The sequence below is a fragment of the Aspergillus fischeri genome, genomic scaffold (assembly GCF_000149645.3).
Source record: "Aspergillus fischeri NRRL 181 1099437636247 genomic scaffold, whole genome shotgun sequence".
NCBI lineage: Eukaryota > Fungi > Ascomycota > Eurotiomycetes > Eurotiales > Aspergillaceae > Aspergillus > Aspergillus fischeri.
This window is the reverse complement of record NW_001509772.1, coordinates 2,254,757-2,270,025: the sequence shown is the minus strand read 5'-3', so window position 1 is coordinate 2,270,025 and position 15,269 is coordinate 2,254,757. Positions and strand designations below refer to the sequence as shown.

General features: G+C 51.3%; 9 protein-coding genes across 9 annotated transcripts, besides 1 other annotated feature; 6 read left to right on the top strand and 3 right to left on the bottom strand.

Moving 5' to 3' along the window:
• Positions 1-892: 892 nt before the first annotated feature.
• NFIA_040100 (aldo/keto reductase family protein) lies at positions 893-1,913 on the top strand (the record flags this gene model as incomplete). Its single annotated transcript, XM_001266330.1, has 2 exons — positions 893-1,189; positions 1,248-1,913. The coding sequence occupies 2 exons, from the start codon at positions 893-895 to the stop codon at positions 1,911-1,913; spliced, it is 963 nt and encodes a 320-aa protein (XP_001266331.1).
• A 553-nt stretch (positions 1,914-2,466) lies between these two features.
• NFIA_040090 (cleavage and polyadenylation specificity factor subunit 5) lies at positions 2,467-3,568 on the top strand (the record flags this gene model as incomplete). The annotated part of the gene is made up of 4 exons (XM_001266329.1): positions 2,467-2,507; positions 2,608-2,859; positions 2,957-3,204; positions 3,273-3,568. 4 exons carry the CDS (start codon positions 2,467-2,469, stop codon positions 3,566-3,568), a joined length of 837 nt encoding a protein of 278 aa, XP_001266330.1.
• Positions 3,569-4,770: 1,202 nt separating this feature from the next.
• Positions 4,771-4,797: a microsatellite.
• A 301-nt stretch (positions 4,798-5,098) lies between these two features.
• NFIA_040080 (lipase family protein) lies at positions 5,099-6,149 on the top strand (the record flags this gene model as incomplete). Its single annotated transcript, XM_001266328.1, has 4 exons — positions 5,099-5,186; positions 5,241-5,406; positions 5,457-5,793; positions 5,850-6,149. 4 exons carry the CDS (start codon positions 5,099-5,101, stop codon positions 6,147-6,149), a joined length of 891 nt encoding a protein of 296 aa, XP_001266329.1.
• Positions 6,150-6,702: 553 nt separating this feature from the next.
• NFIA_040070 (DUF3431 domain-containing protein) lies at positions 6,703-7,868 on the top strand (the record flags this gene model as incomplete). Its single annotated transcript, XM_001266327.1, has 3 exons — positions 6,703-7,085; positions 7,146-7,588; positions 7,819-7,868. 3 exons carry the CDS (start codon positions 6,703-6,705, stop codon positions 7,866-7,868), a joined length of 876 nt encoding a protein of 291 aa, XP_001266328.1.
• A 781-nt stretch (positions 7,869-8,649) lies between these two features.
• Positions 8,650-9,468, top strand: NFIA_040060 (putative dephospho-CoA kinase; the record flags this gene model as incomplete). The annotated part of the gene is made up of 1 exon (XM_001266326.1): positions 8,650-9,468. The coding sequence occupies one exon, from the start codon at positions 8,650-8,652 to the stop codon at positions 9,466-9,468; it is 819 nt and encodes a 272-aa protein (XP_001266327.1).
• A 1,156-nt stretch (positions 9,469-10,624) lies between these two features.
• On the bottom strand, positions 10,625-11,385 carry NFIA_040050 (uncharacterized protein; the record flags this gene model as incomplete). The annotated part of the gene is made up of 3 exons (XM_001266325.1): positions 10,625-10,801; positions 10,860-11,252; positions 11,317-11,385. The coding sequence occupies 3 exons, from the start codon at positions 11,383-11,385 to the stop codon at positions 10,625-10,627; spliced, it is 639 nt and encodes a 212-aa protein (XP_001266326.1).
• A 358-nt stretch (positions 11,386-11,743) lies between these two features.
• NFIA_040040 (zinc-finger domain-containing protein) lies at positions 11,744-12,518 on the top strand (the record flags this gene model as incomplete). Its single annotated transcript, XM_001266324.1, has 3 exons — positions 11,744-12,091; positions 12,169-12,336; positions 12,390-12,518. 3 exons carry the CDS (start codon positions 11,744-11,746, stop codon positions 12,516-12,518), a joined length of 645 nt encoding a protein of 214 aa, XP_001266325.1.
• A 340-nt stretch (positions 12,519-12,858) lies between these two features.
• On the bottom strand, positions 12,859-13,373 carry NFIA_040030 (YjbQ family protein; the record flags this gene model as incomplete). The annotated part of the gene is made up of 2 exons (XM_001266323.1): positions 12,859-13,017; positions 13,098-13,373. The coding sequence occupies 2 exons, from the start codon at positions 13,371-13,373 to the stop codon at positions 12,859-12,861; spliced, it is 435 nt and encodes a 144-aa protein (XP_001266324.1).
• Positions 13,374-13,868: 495 nt separating this feature from the next.
• NFIA_040020 (uncharacterized protein) lies at positions 13,869-14,861 on the bottom strand (the record flags this gene model as incomplete). Its single annotated transcript, XM_001266322.1, has 3 exons — positions 13,869-13,979; positions 14,034-14,361; positions 14,419-14,861. 3 exons carry the CDS (start codon positions 14,859-14,861, stop codon positions 13,869-13,871), a joined length of 882 nt encoding a protein of 293 aa, XP_001266323.1.
• Between the last annotated feature and the right edge of the window lie 408 nt (positions 14,862-15,269).

Genomic DNA, 15,269 nt, shown 5'->3' with positions numbered 1-15,269 from the left:
GTGATTTAATTCAACCTATAAGGTATGTTGCATGGTTGAGGTCGGCAGTTCGGGGGTTCATGGTGCTACACGGGTTCGGTAGATGCAACTAAGAGTTGGGCAATTGTATCAGAAATATACTACTCAATTTCAGATTGCTAGACTATGAAGATGGTCCCACGAGATTTGGATTAGCGTATCCTAATTGTAACTTCTCGTGCTCTCCCAGTACCAGGGCTTGATCGACCTTGACTTCTCCCCAACCTATCTTCACCTCAACTTTCTGCATGCTTCTATGTCGCTCCTTCATTACAAATCAAGATCATATGGCTAGCAAGCAGTACGGGAGCAAAGCCATCAGTTACTGATGGCGTCACAGTGATCAATAATGAGTCCATGTACAGCTCGGAATTCGGATATAAGAAGCTGCTCGAAGTATCGAGGACGTTGATTGGGCCCATCGTATAGGCAAGGAACCGACCTCGCCACCTTATAATTGGTGCAGCTTATCCAAAGCATTTAGGTAAAAGTAGATGACCCGTAGAGGTTACGCGGATCGTGCGGTGATTGGTTGAGTCGTATTCAAGGTTGATTTCAAATCCGATTACCTCTCGTATGCCTAATATTGATTACTCTATCATTTCTTCCATCCTAAACCACTACAATTGGTTATTTCATGTACAATGGTTTCATCCTCTGTGATTGAATTGACGATTCAGGCTCTTCGCGTATGGAGATAACGCTCGATCAACGGACTTTACTCTTGGATAATGTCCGAATTATCGCGCAGCTCTGGCCATCGAGCGATGTATAAATACTAAGCCGATTGAGGTTTTCCATGACAGATTCAATTCAGAAACATCAACAGCTTTTTTCTTCTCTTCTTCAGACATCCCTCTAATTGTAATACACAATGGCCAATTCTCACGCCCAGGTAGTCTTTGGCGGTGGCACATTCGGTACAACACCTGAGTGGTCCACCCCGGAGAAGGTGGAAGAGTTCCTTCAAGTCCTGGAACGGAATAACGTCAAAACTATCGACACGGCACAGATCTACGGCGCAAGCGAGGAACTTCTGGGACAAACCAAAGCCGCGAAGCGCTTCACTATTGACACCAAGCTCGGTGGTGGCTTCGCCCCCGGAAGCGCTACCAAAGACCAGGCGATCAAAACCGGCGACGAGAGTCTGGCAAAGCTGGGCACGGATAGTGTAAGCTCGCTTCCATTTCTCGTCTGGCTTCCATTGCACGGACTGACCTTGAATATAGGTGAACGTGTACTATATCCACTCGCCGGATCGCCAGATCCCGCTCGAGGAGACCCTCGCGGGCATCAACGAGCTCCACAAGGCAGGGAAATTCAAGCACTTCGGTCTGTCGAATTTCCGCCCGGAAGAGGTGCAGGAAGTTATCCGCATTGCCAAGGAGAAGGGCTATGTCCTGCCTTCCGTCTACCAGGGCAACTACAACGCTGTAGCCCGCCGCATCGAGACGGAGTTACTGCCCGTCCTCCGGGAAAACAACATCCGCTTCTACGCATACAGCCCCATTGCCGGTGGGTTCCTGACCAAGACGAAAGAGCAGCTCCTCGCTGGCGGCGAAGGACGATGGGATCCAAACAGTGTATTTGGTCAGATCTATCATAAGCTGTACAATAAGCCTGCATTGCTGGAGGCGCTGGATGATTGGGCTGAGATTGCGAAGGCGGAGGGAGTCACCAAGGCTGAGCTGGCCTATCGGTGGATCTTCTTCCATTCGCATATCCGCGAGGATCTAGGGGATGCGGTCATAGTCGGAGCGAGTAAGATCAGTCAGTTTGAGGAGACGATCGCGGTGATCCAGAGGGGTCCTCTGAGTGCGGATGCTGTGAAGCGGATCGATGCTGTCTGGGAGAAGGTCAAGGATGTGGCTATCTTGGACAACTTTAATGCGTGATGATGGCAGGCGGTCGAATAGTTGACTTGCACCTCGACTCTATTGACTCTTTGCACTTGCTATACAATGTACTTCTTCTCCTCTTATGAAAGGATTTATACTGTACACTGGAGGCTGCATTGGCATGCTGTAGCAACGAGGAATCGTCGTATGGGATGATTTAATCAACCCACAGTCGAAGACAGTCGTGTAGCATAGTGTTTTCCTGATTCGTGAATAGCATCTTTGATCCTCTACAGCCTTCCTCGTTACACGATGACATGATAGCTGCCAATCTCGCGGACATTCCTCGATATGAATGGCATCTCATGAAATATACCCAGGGCAAATCTGGTTCAGTGGTCGACATCGAGAGCTGTTGTCACGTCTTTACATCTAAGCAATGCCCGGAATCCGGCCGAACGTTTTCGCGGGGCAGCTCCGATCTGCGACATAACAGAGCTTCGACATGCGACAAGCGAGTTACATCTAAACACCTCCAATTCCAAGGGACTTCTTGCCTCTGGACCACAAAAAACAAATTTGGATTCTGTTAGGATATACTTCACCCAAAATGTCAACAACTACAGCAACGTCGATGCAAAGCTCTCATCCGTGAGTTCTGGCTTGAACCCTGTCCTCTTTACACCTTGGGGCTCTATTGCCGGCCTGTCTTTGCGCTCGACATTTATACTGATTGTATAACTTCTATCAGACCTATCATTCCCAAAGACTTCTCCGCACAGCAACCCAAGACTATCCGTTTATACCCCCTTTCTAATTACACGTTCGGTACCAAGGAGACACAACCAGAAGAGGATCCCTCAGTCCTAGCTCGTTTAAAGCGTCTGGAGGAACATTACGAGAAACATGGCATGCGACGAACCTGCGAGGGTGTCCTTGTCTGCCACGAACACAATCATCCTCATGTTCTGATGCTGCAGATCGCAAATGCATTCTTCAAGTTGTACGTTGTGCTATGGTTCGAGCTGGACTGGCCTCAATAGCCAACCCGAGACGTCCCAGTCAGCGAACAAACTCAAACTAATGCTCCGCGTGCTAAGACCAGGTGACTATCTTCACTTCGAGGATGACGAGGTTGAAGGATTCAAGAAGCGGCTGAACGAGCGTCTGGCGCCGGTGGGATCCCAATTCTCCGGTGAAGGCGTCAATGAAGACTGGGAGATTGGTGATACCCTTGCGCAGTGGTGGCGGCCGAATTTCGAGACGTTTATGTATCCTTTTCTCCCCGGACACGTTACGCGGCCTAAGGAGTGTAAGAAGTTGTACTTCATTCAGCTGCCTAAGAAGAGTAAGTTTGCAGATTGTCACCGAGCCTTTTTACTCTTTGGAGAATTCTAACCGACGGCGACTTGATAGAGGTCCTCTCAGTCCCTAAGAACATGAAGCTGCTCGCCGTGCCGTTATTCGAGCTGTACGACAATACAGCGCGTTACGGCCCGCAACTCTCTGCCATTCCTCATCTGCTATCCCGCTATAACTTTGAGTTTGTTGATGAGAACGACAATGTTGTCGCGGCCACCCCCGGGGCGCCCCTTCCCGAGCACCAGATCCCGCGGACCAAGGTTCTCGCAGGCGAAACCAACGACGGGCAGGATGCCGGTATGACGGACTACACTGAAGGTGGGGAGAACGGAGGGGAGAACGCGCAGTAATAGCAGTAAAGGGTCATGCAGCCCAGTGAATGGTCCGGTATGTTGGCATAATATCTTTCTGGCTCCATTTGTCTTTCGCACATCAAGCGTAGAGCTGATTGGATTACAGCATTGATACTACCTCGCCTAGTAACTCCCATCTAGCTTTGCCATCAAAGATAGATATGATTTCTTAATGTACATGGTCGGCGTTCCACGGAGCGAATGTATGCTTTGCTTTTTTCGCGTTTCTTCCCTTCCCTGGGTATTATGGACAATTTGCATTTCGAGCATCAATTGATGGGTTTTGAGGGTGTCCTTTAGAAGTCAAAATTAGGCTTGTCAATGAATTAGACATGTTGGTATCCAAAGCTAGATGGGATTCCGAGTAGCTTTGGCCAAGTCGCCGCGTACGCTCTAGTACCACGTGGAAAGTACCTCACTACGTAGTGGTCAAGGCTGGACGGCAAAGGTAGAGTAGTGTTGCATCGCATACGCACGGCAAGTCAATTTCCTCGAGTCTCGGCTTCATGTGCTCCACCGCTCGTTCATGGTCATGAGGACTGCTGGAATTTATATGCCGACGCTAGATACTTTAGACAGCACGACTCAGCCTGCGCCATGCATGCTTTGTGACGACACCTCGTATAAGGCAATCTAAGACAATCCAATGGTTGGCCCTTCCCCTGCAGCAGGGTAAGCAACGAGGAATCTTCCACCATTCAGTTGCTATCTCGTCCAATCGACCATCCACACCGCCAGCGTGATTCCTCAGTATCACCGGATAGGATGATTTGGCCCGGAACTTGGCGTGAGCCATTTCTCGCTAGCCGCCAGCCATCTTTTCTCGTCACTCGTCACCGCTAGAGAGCCAGGCACGGAGTCTATTGATTGATTCCTCTTGCCGGACAGCCGGAGTCCGGTCACCGGTGTACTATATTCCTTGGAAAACTACAATTCGACCAATCAGTCCCACATTCTCAAGCCTGGTTTACTGATCTTCGCGTTCTTCACACCTTTCTAGTCTTTCGAACGTCTGGGGCTTCTGCAGACTGCGGGGATTATCACGGGATTGGTGGGGAGCATCACACGCTACTTTAGCACCCGCGCATACGGAGTTGTATCTAGTAGATACTACTTTCCATTTTCATGGCTGGCGACGGGCCAACATCCTGTTTGAGTCAGCGAGGAATGGGGAAATCTCCCGGAATGTGTCAGCTTGGCCGAGAGGAGCGCCGAGAGGAGCGCCGTGCCATGTTTACAATGAGGCCGGTTGGTTGACGGCTGACTGGGCCTATCTACTCCGTACCCCACCCTGGATTGCTCGCGAGAAATGCCCTCAGCTGACGAGCAAGGCGCGATGAATATTTGAGAGTGGAGAGTGCGACTATTGAGTCGCTATGTGGGCTCTGGCAGGGTATAAATTCTCCGCATTCCTGCAGATCGCTGAAGATGAGGATCCAAGGTGCCGTGTCGTCTCCTGGGGGCTTATCGCGCAGAGTCTGCCTACATTTTCTCTGAAAGGGTTGTCTTGAGTATAGGCTAGGCATCATGGTTCACTTTAAGTCTGTCTGTACGCTGGCTGTTACGGCGTTTGCTGCGCTGGGTGCTGCGGCGCCAGCAATGTTGGCGGAGCGAGGTATGTCTGACGCTTCCTACGACTGGGCTATGTGCGGTGCTAACTATTAAGTAGCCGTGTCCTCGTCGGTGCTGCAAAAACTGTCATTGTTTGCGCAATACTCTGCTGCCTCCTATTGTACCAACAACATCAATTCCACGGGCAGCAAGCTGACGTGCTCTTCTGGAGACTGCCCGCTGGTCGAGGCAGCCAACACCAAGACCCTTTCGGAATTCTACGAGTAGGTCGATCCCATGCATGAGTAGCTCGCATATCTAACAGAGTTGGTAGTGACTCCGCGTATGGAGACGTCGCAGGCTTCTTGGTTGCAGACACCACGAACAAGCTACTTGTGGTCTCTTTCAGAGGAAGCCGCACGATAGACACTTGGTTGGCGAACCTGGACTTTGGTCTGGACAGTATCAGTGATGTTTGCAGCGGATGCGCGGTACATGGGGGATTCTGGAAGGCCTGGGAAGTCGTTGCCAATGCACTAACGACCGAGCTAAACTCTGCCCTTGCAACTTACAGTGGCTATACCGTTGTCTTTACTGGACATAGCTTCGGCGCTGCTCTTGCAACACTGGGGGCTGCTACGTTGCGGAAAGCAGGGATTCCCGTAGAGCTGGTAAGTCATCCCTTGTCAAATCAGGTAAGGGCGTAATGGGGACTGATTGATTAAAGTATGGTTACGGATCCCCGCGTGTTGGAAACAAGGCCTTGGCAACATTCATCACTGGACAGGGTTCCAATTACCGTGTCACACACACAAACGATATTGTCCCCAGACTCCCGCCCCGGGTCTTTGGCTTCAGCCACACTAGCCCGGAGTACTGGATCACGAGCGGTGACGACGCGCCTGTCACGACGTCTGATATCACGGTCGTCCAGGGAATCGACTCAAGCGGTGGAAATGCGGGCGAGGACTCTACCAGCATTGAGGCCCATAATTGGTATATTGGCCATATTGATGGTTGTCAATAAGCGCAGTATATAAACAGCTTTTGGATATATAAAAGACCCAGGATAGCTTAAGCTTGGCTCATGAACGAGGAATGAATTGATGACTTATTACTTGCAAAGCGACCATTTCTATACTGGACTTTATGTCAATTGGTAGAAATAAACCGTACAGATCTCTAGATCCACATAGTGGACAGGTATGGTTCTGGGGAAGTTTGTTTGGTTTGAACTTGGACACCTGGAGTTTATCCCCAGCTTCATCCACTTGATCCGATCACCGGCTGGTGAAAGCTGGCTCGACGGAGTGCATTCTTACTGAATGCTCATTTGTTTTGAAAGTAATATTAATTCTGTCATGATTAACGACCAGTAGCGCGCAATCCTTTCGAACGTCTTTACGCAATTGAATCCACCCTCCAATCCTGTGCCACTCCCGACTCTGCGCATTTTCAACATCTGCTCTACACGCCGCGATGGTCGCCCCTCCATGCTGCTGATACTATTTCTGTCATCAGTAATTGCGGAATTGTCATAAAACCCCCACTCTCAGGGACTCTCTCCTACGTCTACAACCATGCTGTTCTTCGGCGGCGGAGTCCAGAGCCCGCGCCGTCGCAATAAGGAAAAGGCAATTTTTGTCACAGTTGTCATCATCTACGCTCTATACTTTCTGTTCTTTGCGAAAAATTCCACCGACCGAGAGTCGGCCGTCTCGGTTCATCATCCGGTCCACGATGAGGGGGCGAACCGGGACTCGCGTTCGGGGCAGGCATCTCCGTCGCACGACGACAAGAGGATCGAGAAAGATATGGTGGTCGCGAGCATGAAGAGTGATAATACCTCGTGGTTGTTCGAGAATTTCCCCGACTGGCATAAGAGTGTCTACGTGGTCGACGATAAGAATGCGGAGTTGACCGTGGCGCAGAACAAAGGACGGGAGTCTATGGTATATTTGACGTATGTGCTTTTGGTCCGTTACCTTATTGCGTGAAGGCTAGTACTGATGGCAGATGACAGATACATAATCGATAATTATGACCATCTACCCGACGTGATGCTTTTCATCCACTCGCAGCGCTTCCAATGGCACAACGACGATCCCTACTACGACGGAGTTCCCGTGCTCCGTCGTTTCCAAGTTTCTTATCTACAAAAGCAAGGCTATGTCAATCTGCGCTGTGCGTGGACTCTCGGATGTCCGTCGGAGATCCACCCGCACACGGATACCCACCGTGACGATGTGCATGCGGGGGAGTATTTCAAGAACGGCTTCATGGAGCTGTTTCCTGGGGTTGACGTACCAGACGAGGTTGGCGTGTCGTGCTGCGCGCAGTTTGGAGTCACGAACTGGAAGGTCCGCGAAAGGCCCAAGAGTGACTATGTGCGGTTCAGGAAATGGTTGTCTGAGACGCCACTTAAGGATGATCTTAGTGGACGGATTATGGAGTACTCGTGGCATAGTATGTTTCCGACCCCCCGGCCCCTGCGTCACAGTATCTTTAAAAAGCAATGCGGTGCTAACAGCTGTCAGTGATCTTTGGCCAAGGACCCGTGTTCTGCCCCACGGCGGAAGAATGCTATTGCAAGGTGTTTGGTTTGTGCGATCTGACATGTCCAAACGAAAGGGAATGCGCTGGGCGCTATGTACTTCCGCCTTACTCAACTCTTCCGCAGGGTTGGCCGTACATAGGTTGGAAGGGCCAGCAGCAAGATCCCAGTACAGGACTTCCAGAGACCTAAGCTTACTTGGATTTGCTTTTGCTATCTGAGTTAGCTCCGGTCCTGTGTCGAGTACTGTGCTCTTGAGAAGCGGACTGCGCCGTACATGCCATGGCTGGCGAGTAGAAGCGCGCACCCGCTGAGAGCTAGAGCCTGATTTTGGTCGTTCTGGTTGTACTGCAAGCTGGCTCAAAGGGCGTGCCAGTCTAGGTCAACCAATGGAACGTCATCGAGCTTCTGGGGAACTCGATTGACATGGCCCTGTCTCCGATACATCATCTGCAAGGGCTAGATTTGTCGTCACAGATACGATCGATCTGAGAGAAGTGTGGTGTCACGATCTCCCCTTCAACACCATCAAATGCGGGAACCACATGGCTGTTCTGTACAAACCTGTGCGGCCTCACGAAAAGTATGATGATAGCTTTGTAATATCCTTCTCGATGATACCTATTTACTCTCATGAAAGACATATACATGACAAGTCAAATATCTGTGAAGTTTCCTACCAAGCTCAATTGTCGAAGTGATTCAGCAGCTTATCTCCGTGTGACATACTCCGGCCGAGGTTGACGGCAGTCCCCGCATCCCGAAATCACCAACTCCAACTTCAGCTCCTCTTCGTAGACATTCAACGTCATTATTCACAACAACGACATCCTGACGACCTACATGCTCAATTGATTCAAGAACTCACGAGTCCTAATCCGATTCATAGACGATAGATCTACTGCAAATCAACCTGCCTCACCTCCGCCAGAGCACAACTCCCCCTCTGTCTATCAGAACAACCAAAAACACAATGCTCATAATTGGCCTAACCGGCTCCATCGCAACCGGCAAATCCACCGTCTCAGCCCTCCTCTCCTCACCCCCCTACTCCCTCCCCATAATCGACGCAGACCTCCTCGCCCGCCAGGTCGTCGAACCAGGCACGCCTGCCTACAGAGCAATAGTCAACTACTTCGGCCCCAGCACGCCCGATCTCCTCCTCCCTTCCTCAGACGACGATGCCACAAGCTCACAACGACCGCTGAACCGCCCGGCCCTCGGGCGGCGCGTATTCGGGACCAGCGAGGAGCGCAAGCGCGACCGCATGATCCTCAACAAGATTGTGCACCCCGCGGTGCGGTGGGAGATCTACAAGGCGCTGATGTACTACTATGTGCGCGGCCACTGGGCGGTGGTGCTTGACGTGCCGCTGTTGTTTGAGAGCGGGATGGATTTGATCTGTGGGACGGTGGTGGTTGTGGGCGTGAGGGATCCGGCGGTGCAGATGGCGCGGCTGCGCGCGCGGGATCCGCATTTGTCGGCTGAGGATGCGGAGAATAGGGTGAGGAGTCAGGGGGATGTGCGTGGGAAGGTCGAGAAGGCGGAGTTTCGGGGGACTGGGTCGGCGAGGGGGGTTATTGTGTGGAATGACGGGGATAAGGCGGATCTGGAGAGGGAGGTCAGTAAGGCGATGGAGACGATTAAGGCATCGAGCCCGAAGTGGTGGGCGTGGGTTTTGTTGCTGGCACCGCCGTTGGGAGTGGGCATCGCGGCTTGGAATCTGGCAGTGAATTTCGCGACGCAAAAGAGCTGGCAGAAGAAAGAGAGGGAAGAGAAGGCCAAGTTATGATTTAGGACAGGGTGATCGGCTAGTCTACAAAGCGAGTGGTTCTTGAACGACTGCGGGATTAAGAGCAAGCCCAGGGATCTGTGCGGCGTTCTAGAGGGAACTATAGACTCTGTAATACAAACAGCTTGGATTAAGCAAACGCGTGTTTCGAGACTCTTGCTGGTGTTTGGACTGGTTGCTCTCACAAGGCCAAGATTGGTTTGGCATGAGCTGATCTCCCTGGATCTGCTCCTCTTGTTTGTTTGGCAAACAACAGATCATTGTGAGGTGCAACTATTCCTCCTTCAGGTCATCATGCTGGCCCTAATATAAGGACATAGCCACTCGAGCTAAGCTAACCTGCACCACAAAGTGCTGGTAATTTAACGGTCATCGTTGTACCCGTCGCTGCCTTCACGCTCCTATAGTTCAATTGGATTCGAGACTCAGAGGTAGTCCCACAGAAGATGCCTTGCCCTTGTTTTAACAGTATGGAGAACTTTGAGACGGAGCAATCTCGCCTGGTCCGAGTGACATTGCAAGTCGACAAGGCACGCTCCGTTTTGCCAAAGGGCGTGCGCCCTTTGGGCCTTGATGTCAAACAATCCGTCAACGGAGATATGCACGTCGCAGCGTTATTTCCAACGTATCGAAGAGGATTTCAATCGATTGGTGACCCCAAAGGCCCCACTGCTCAAGTAAGGTGGTCGCTGTTATGGACATAGACAATGCTAACCCAAGGAAAGCAGGTGTCAATCTCAGATGAGGCCCATACACCATTGCAGTCTCGTCCGTATCATGCCTTGGAAGATTTCACAAGGTGCTCTCCGTACGACGCAAAATCGCCGCATTTTGTGGAAATCATGCCAACGTTGCTGGAAAATGTGCAACCCGAAATCGGAATTCGTTCCGTTCCTTACACTGCTTCTGACTCGTCGAAGACTCGGGTCTATTGGTCAAGTCGACGAGTCTTCATTCGGCTGTGAGGATGTACCCTCATCTGCAAGAGATTCGACCCAACGAGCGGTCATTCCATGTGGAAAACGCAGGCTTACATCATAGCCAGGGAGCTGTTTCCTGCAGAAAGCCAGGTTCAGCTTCGTTTGGCCATGATTAGCACACCCCCGAGCACCGAGAATGCCCACTTGAGCTGATAAACAGTCATCGAGGGATCAATTTATTTATGCTTGCGCTTCTTCTGCGATTTTTCACCCCCACCAAAGCTATGACGACCCCCAGAAATACTTGATAACTGGGACAATTTCACAGGTCTCTGTCTGGCCTGTTGTTTCGCCTTGTTGATCATGGAATTAATCTGTTCAGGATCTGTCGGATCGGTGGTAGCATCGGAATGCTGGTAAATGGCACTGTCAGCTACATACTCTCCGGGTAGAATGAAGGAAATCACAAACCTCGACTTTGTTTTTGCGCTTGAAATTTCCATACGCCTGTCGACCACCGTAGGCCAGATCGTCGTCGTCCGCGTCCAGAGAGTCCGCGGCGAGGACAAGAGGTTGTGTTGCATACTCGTTGCCCGTATCTTCCGCTCCAGAGTAGTCGAGCACCCATTCGGTTTCACCAGCATCTGCAGCTTGCCTGGCGATGGCTTCCCTTCGCTTTTCTTCCTCGGCCGCAAGAGCAGCCGAGATAGCTTCTAAATCTGAAGATTGTGCTGCACGGGGACTTTGCGACACGCCCTCGCTGGAAAGTCTGGGTCGCTTCGGTGTTGAAGTGGTGGACCCTTCGGCGGAGGTAGTCTGCGGTGTTTCTTTGCTTGCAGCAGTGGCAGCAGCTCGTTGCATGAACTGTACAATACTTGGTCAGCCTAATCGAGAGACAATTTGTAGAGAATACTGATTTTTGCCGCACCTTCATAGTTAGTAAACGCGACGACATGGTTTTTTCTGGCTTAGAGCCAGAGGATGTAGAGGGAGGCATGATGACGCTTTTTAAATGAAAGAGCACGCAAATAACATAAACAGAAGTTGTGAATCTGAATCAAACCCTTGAGCAGGTAGTACTTGGTTCAATTCCTAACCTTGGCTTGACGAGTGAGACCTTCTCAAACAGAAACAACGACCACATTAAAACAGTGACCGAAACAGGCAAGAAATTATTTCATTGCGAGCGGCAGAATTTCGCCGTCACAGCCGCAGGGGCGGCTCTCATTGGTCAAACAAGCGGCCGCGCGAGCTCCCGCAAACCTCACCCTTCATCCCGACTCCAACCTCCGCTCTCCGCCGCCCAAGACACACCTTCCTTCCCTTTGTGCCACCAGGGACCCCAATTGCCCAGCATGCTGTCCTGTGCTCGAAGCCGCGTCGCGGCCTTCTCCACGGCGTGGACCCCCCGCTTCGTCGCCCGGGCCAGCTACTCGACAACCATGCCTCGCCTGACGGAGAACCGTATGCAAGCCAACGACCCGACCCCGCGAACCCCCGAGCCCAATGTCTCTGCCACCAATGCTACCCCTACCGACTCACAGGGTGTATGGGATGCTCCCATGCGCGAGGAGCCCGAGGCCGGCGAGCGTAGCCGCCAGCTTCAGGCCCCCAACCGTGCCACTACATGGGCCGCTAGCCAGCAGCCTCGGGAAAAGGCTATGACCGGTCCTCGTTTTGAGCAGACCATTATGGAGCTTCAGGTGTGTAGTGAACTTTTTGGAAGGAACTTATTGGAGTGTCAACGCATGGAATGTATATCTAACATGGATTCCTCTAGCCTCAACCCATGGCCGCCATCGAACTAATCCACAAACAGCCCGTGCGCTGGACCAACAAGAGAATCGTCAGCTGTGACGGAGGCGGCGGCCCATTGGGTCACCCCCGTATCTTCATCAACACTGACAAGCCCGAGATTGCTACCTGCGGCTACTGCGGTCTTCCTTTTGTAAGTTCATCCTCTGGAATTGGAGCATGGACACGCTGACAAATGATCTATAGGCCCACGAGCAGCACCGTGCATACCTCAAATCTCTCCCCGCTACCAGCTACCCCCTCGAACCTACCGGTGATGCCACCGAGGCGAACGAGACGCAACGTGTCACCGATGGTGCATTTGAGCAGCGCTAGAAGAACGGTTATTTTCATTGTTGGCGTTGATGATTTGTTTTGATATTCTTTAGCCCTGCCGGGCTCATGTACAGATTTGTACCAGATCAATGAACTGTTAGATTCAACTTCTTCTTCCACCTAGGGTGATGAGCATAAGCCTGGATCATACACTGCTTGACATGTCTGCGGCTATAATATATACACCAAGCATTCATATACCATCAGCAAGACACTTTCACGGCTAGCGTTACGTCCATGCTTCGATAAGCCCTCTACATCCACCAATAAACTTAGTGACGTTCGTAGCTGTCACCATCACCTCGAAAAGCAATCATAGACACCCCCGGGCACCATCTACTCACGCCTTCTCACCCTGAATCGTCGCAACAACCTTGCGCGTGTGCCGACTCGTCCGAAACTCTAAATACCAAATCCCCTGCCACGTACCAGTCGCCAACCGCCCATTCGTGATGGGGATATTGACCGACGCCCCAACAAGGGCGGACTTGATATGAGCCTGCGCCATTCGTCAGCCGCCACTCTCCATTCCCGTAACGCAATTCACAACCGACGAACGACAAAGGACAAAGAACATACCGGCATATCATCCTCCCCCTCCGCCGAATGCCGATAGAGATTCCCCTTGCGGTCAGCCGGCGCAATCCTATCCAGCGCATCGCTCATATCGGCGCGCACATCCTCGTCCCAGTTCTCGTTCAGCGAGAGCGCGCAGCTGGTGTGCTGGACAAAGAGGTTGAGCATGCCCACTTTGTAGTTGCGGATTTCGGGAAGTTGGGAGAGGACTTCGTCGGTTATGAGGTAGGAGCCGCGGGAGCGAGGGGGGAGGGTGAAGGTTTTTTGGAACCAGGACATTTCTGCTTCGCGGATGGGTTTGAGGTTGTGGTTGGAGCTGGTGGTTGATGCTGTTAGTGGATTTTTGGTTGGTGGGATGGTGTTGCGGGGTTGCTTGAGGGGGGTGAAATGGGTGGTGGGATGGAATTGATAGCGAGGGATTCGATGATTGATGGGGTTTGGAGTCAATTATCAATTGACTTACATTTGAAGTAGGAATTTGTACAGTCGCTTTATAAATGATTGCTGGAGTCAACTGGTGAGTTGTGAGTTGCGACGGTGGATCTCACTGGTTTGGGCATCGACGTCATTCGGCAAAGTTATACTACCGGGTTGACCCTCCCACAGCTACCTCTCGGGAGGTCATGTCAATGTTTATTTATTGCTTAGTTCGCAATTATAGCAATAATACATTATCATCTATGCTCTCAGAGAGACTGGCTATGCACAAACGGAGTAGGAAATCTCAATCAGTTCAACCATATTGCCAATCTCATGCACACTCATTTACTACCATCATGGCGCAGAGCACACGCTTGAATGCACAGAAGGAGGGTTACTAGTTGCATCGCCCCAGTTTGCAGACCCAAGAGCTTTGCCAGCAGCCGTGGTATTGTCCGACAGAATCTAATGCTTGTTAACAATTGCCGAACTGCTGGAAGAAACAGAGGAAAGACTCACATAATAGCTCTTGTCAACATAATACCACCAGTCATCGCTGCGGAACGCATTATCCGTTGACTGACTGATGGGATCGTTCCAGCCGGTATTGCGGTCATCAAAGTGAGCGTGCTTGGACCAAGCAACATAGACCTTTGGATGGTCATTGTTCCGCACACCGTTGGGATTTTTGGCGTCCCCGGCATTGATCTCGTCGGTGGTAAGCGTGTTCTGGATATCTCCCCAAGCCAGGTCATGGTAGCCGCTATGCGCAGAGAGAAGGGCACGGGACGGCGCCCACATGTTGTTTGCGTCTCTCGAGTGGATGATGATCACTCTCTCCCAGTCACTAGACACCTATTATTAGCTCCTCCGATTGATCACTTCGAGAATCCAATATACTCACTAATCATGACCAGTATCGATACCGATGACCTCAGCACCATCCTTCTCATAGAACAGATTATACACCACCCGCACCTCGGTGTCACTACACCTCTTGTAGGTGAAGTATATTGGGAACGCTGGTCCGCGGTTCCCGATCCCCACGCCGGGATTGCGGCATCTGCATCCGACATTGGGATAATCACACTGTGGCGCGGCTGGTGTTTTGTGAGCGTCGTCGTAGATATCAGACGAGGTGGGAGAGCCCCCGAAGGCCCATGTAGGATAGCATGGAGGCTGATTCTGGGCTTGACCGAAAAACCACAGCGGGGCGTAACGGTCCGCCAGCTCGACGCCGCCTTGACTCAGAAGATTGCTCATCTCATTGTCTGTGATTTGGGTGACTGCTGCTGCCAACCTGGCTGACAGTGCAGCAAGACTGATGAAATGAAGTTTTGACCACATGGTAGGTTACAATTTGTTTAGTAATGGGCTGCTCAGGATGAGGAGTATACATCAAATCCAATCTGTGCAGAGGAAGTCTCATCTCTTAAATGCTCGCAGATGAGTGTCTCGAGGGACAGATCCCGGTGAGAACTAGAGCTCATAAGAGAAGGTAACATTTTGTTGATGCCCCTAGATTGAACGGCTCGCGTTACATCCCAAGGTGTCAATATGATGAAGAAATTAGTTACTTTAATGAGAAGCTTACCAGGAACCAAGTGACGAGATTGGCTGATGGATGGCAGCTGAAGGTAATCAGAACGGCTCATCATGCATGGTTGTCTCAAGTGAGAAGCCGAAGCCGAATGATCAGTGATAGTGTCGATCACAAGCTCAACTGGGGGCCATTTCTAGGACGAGTTTCCTAAT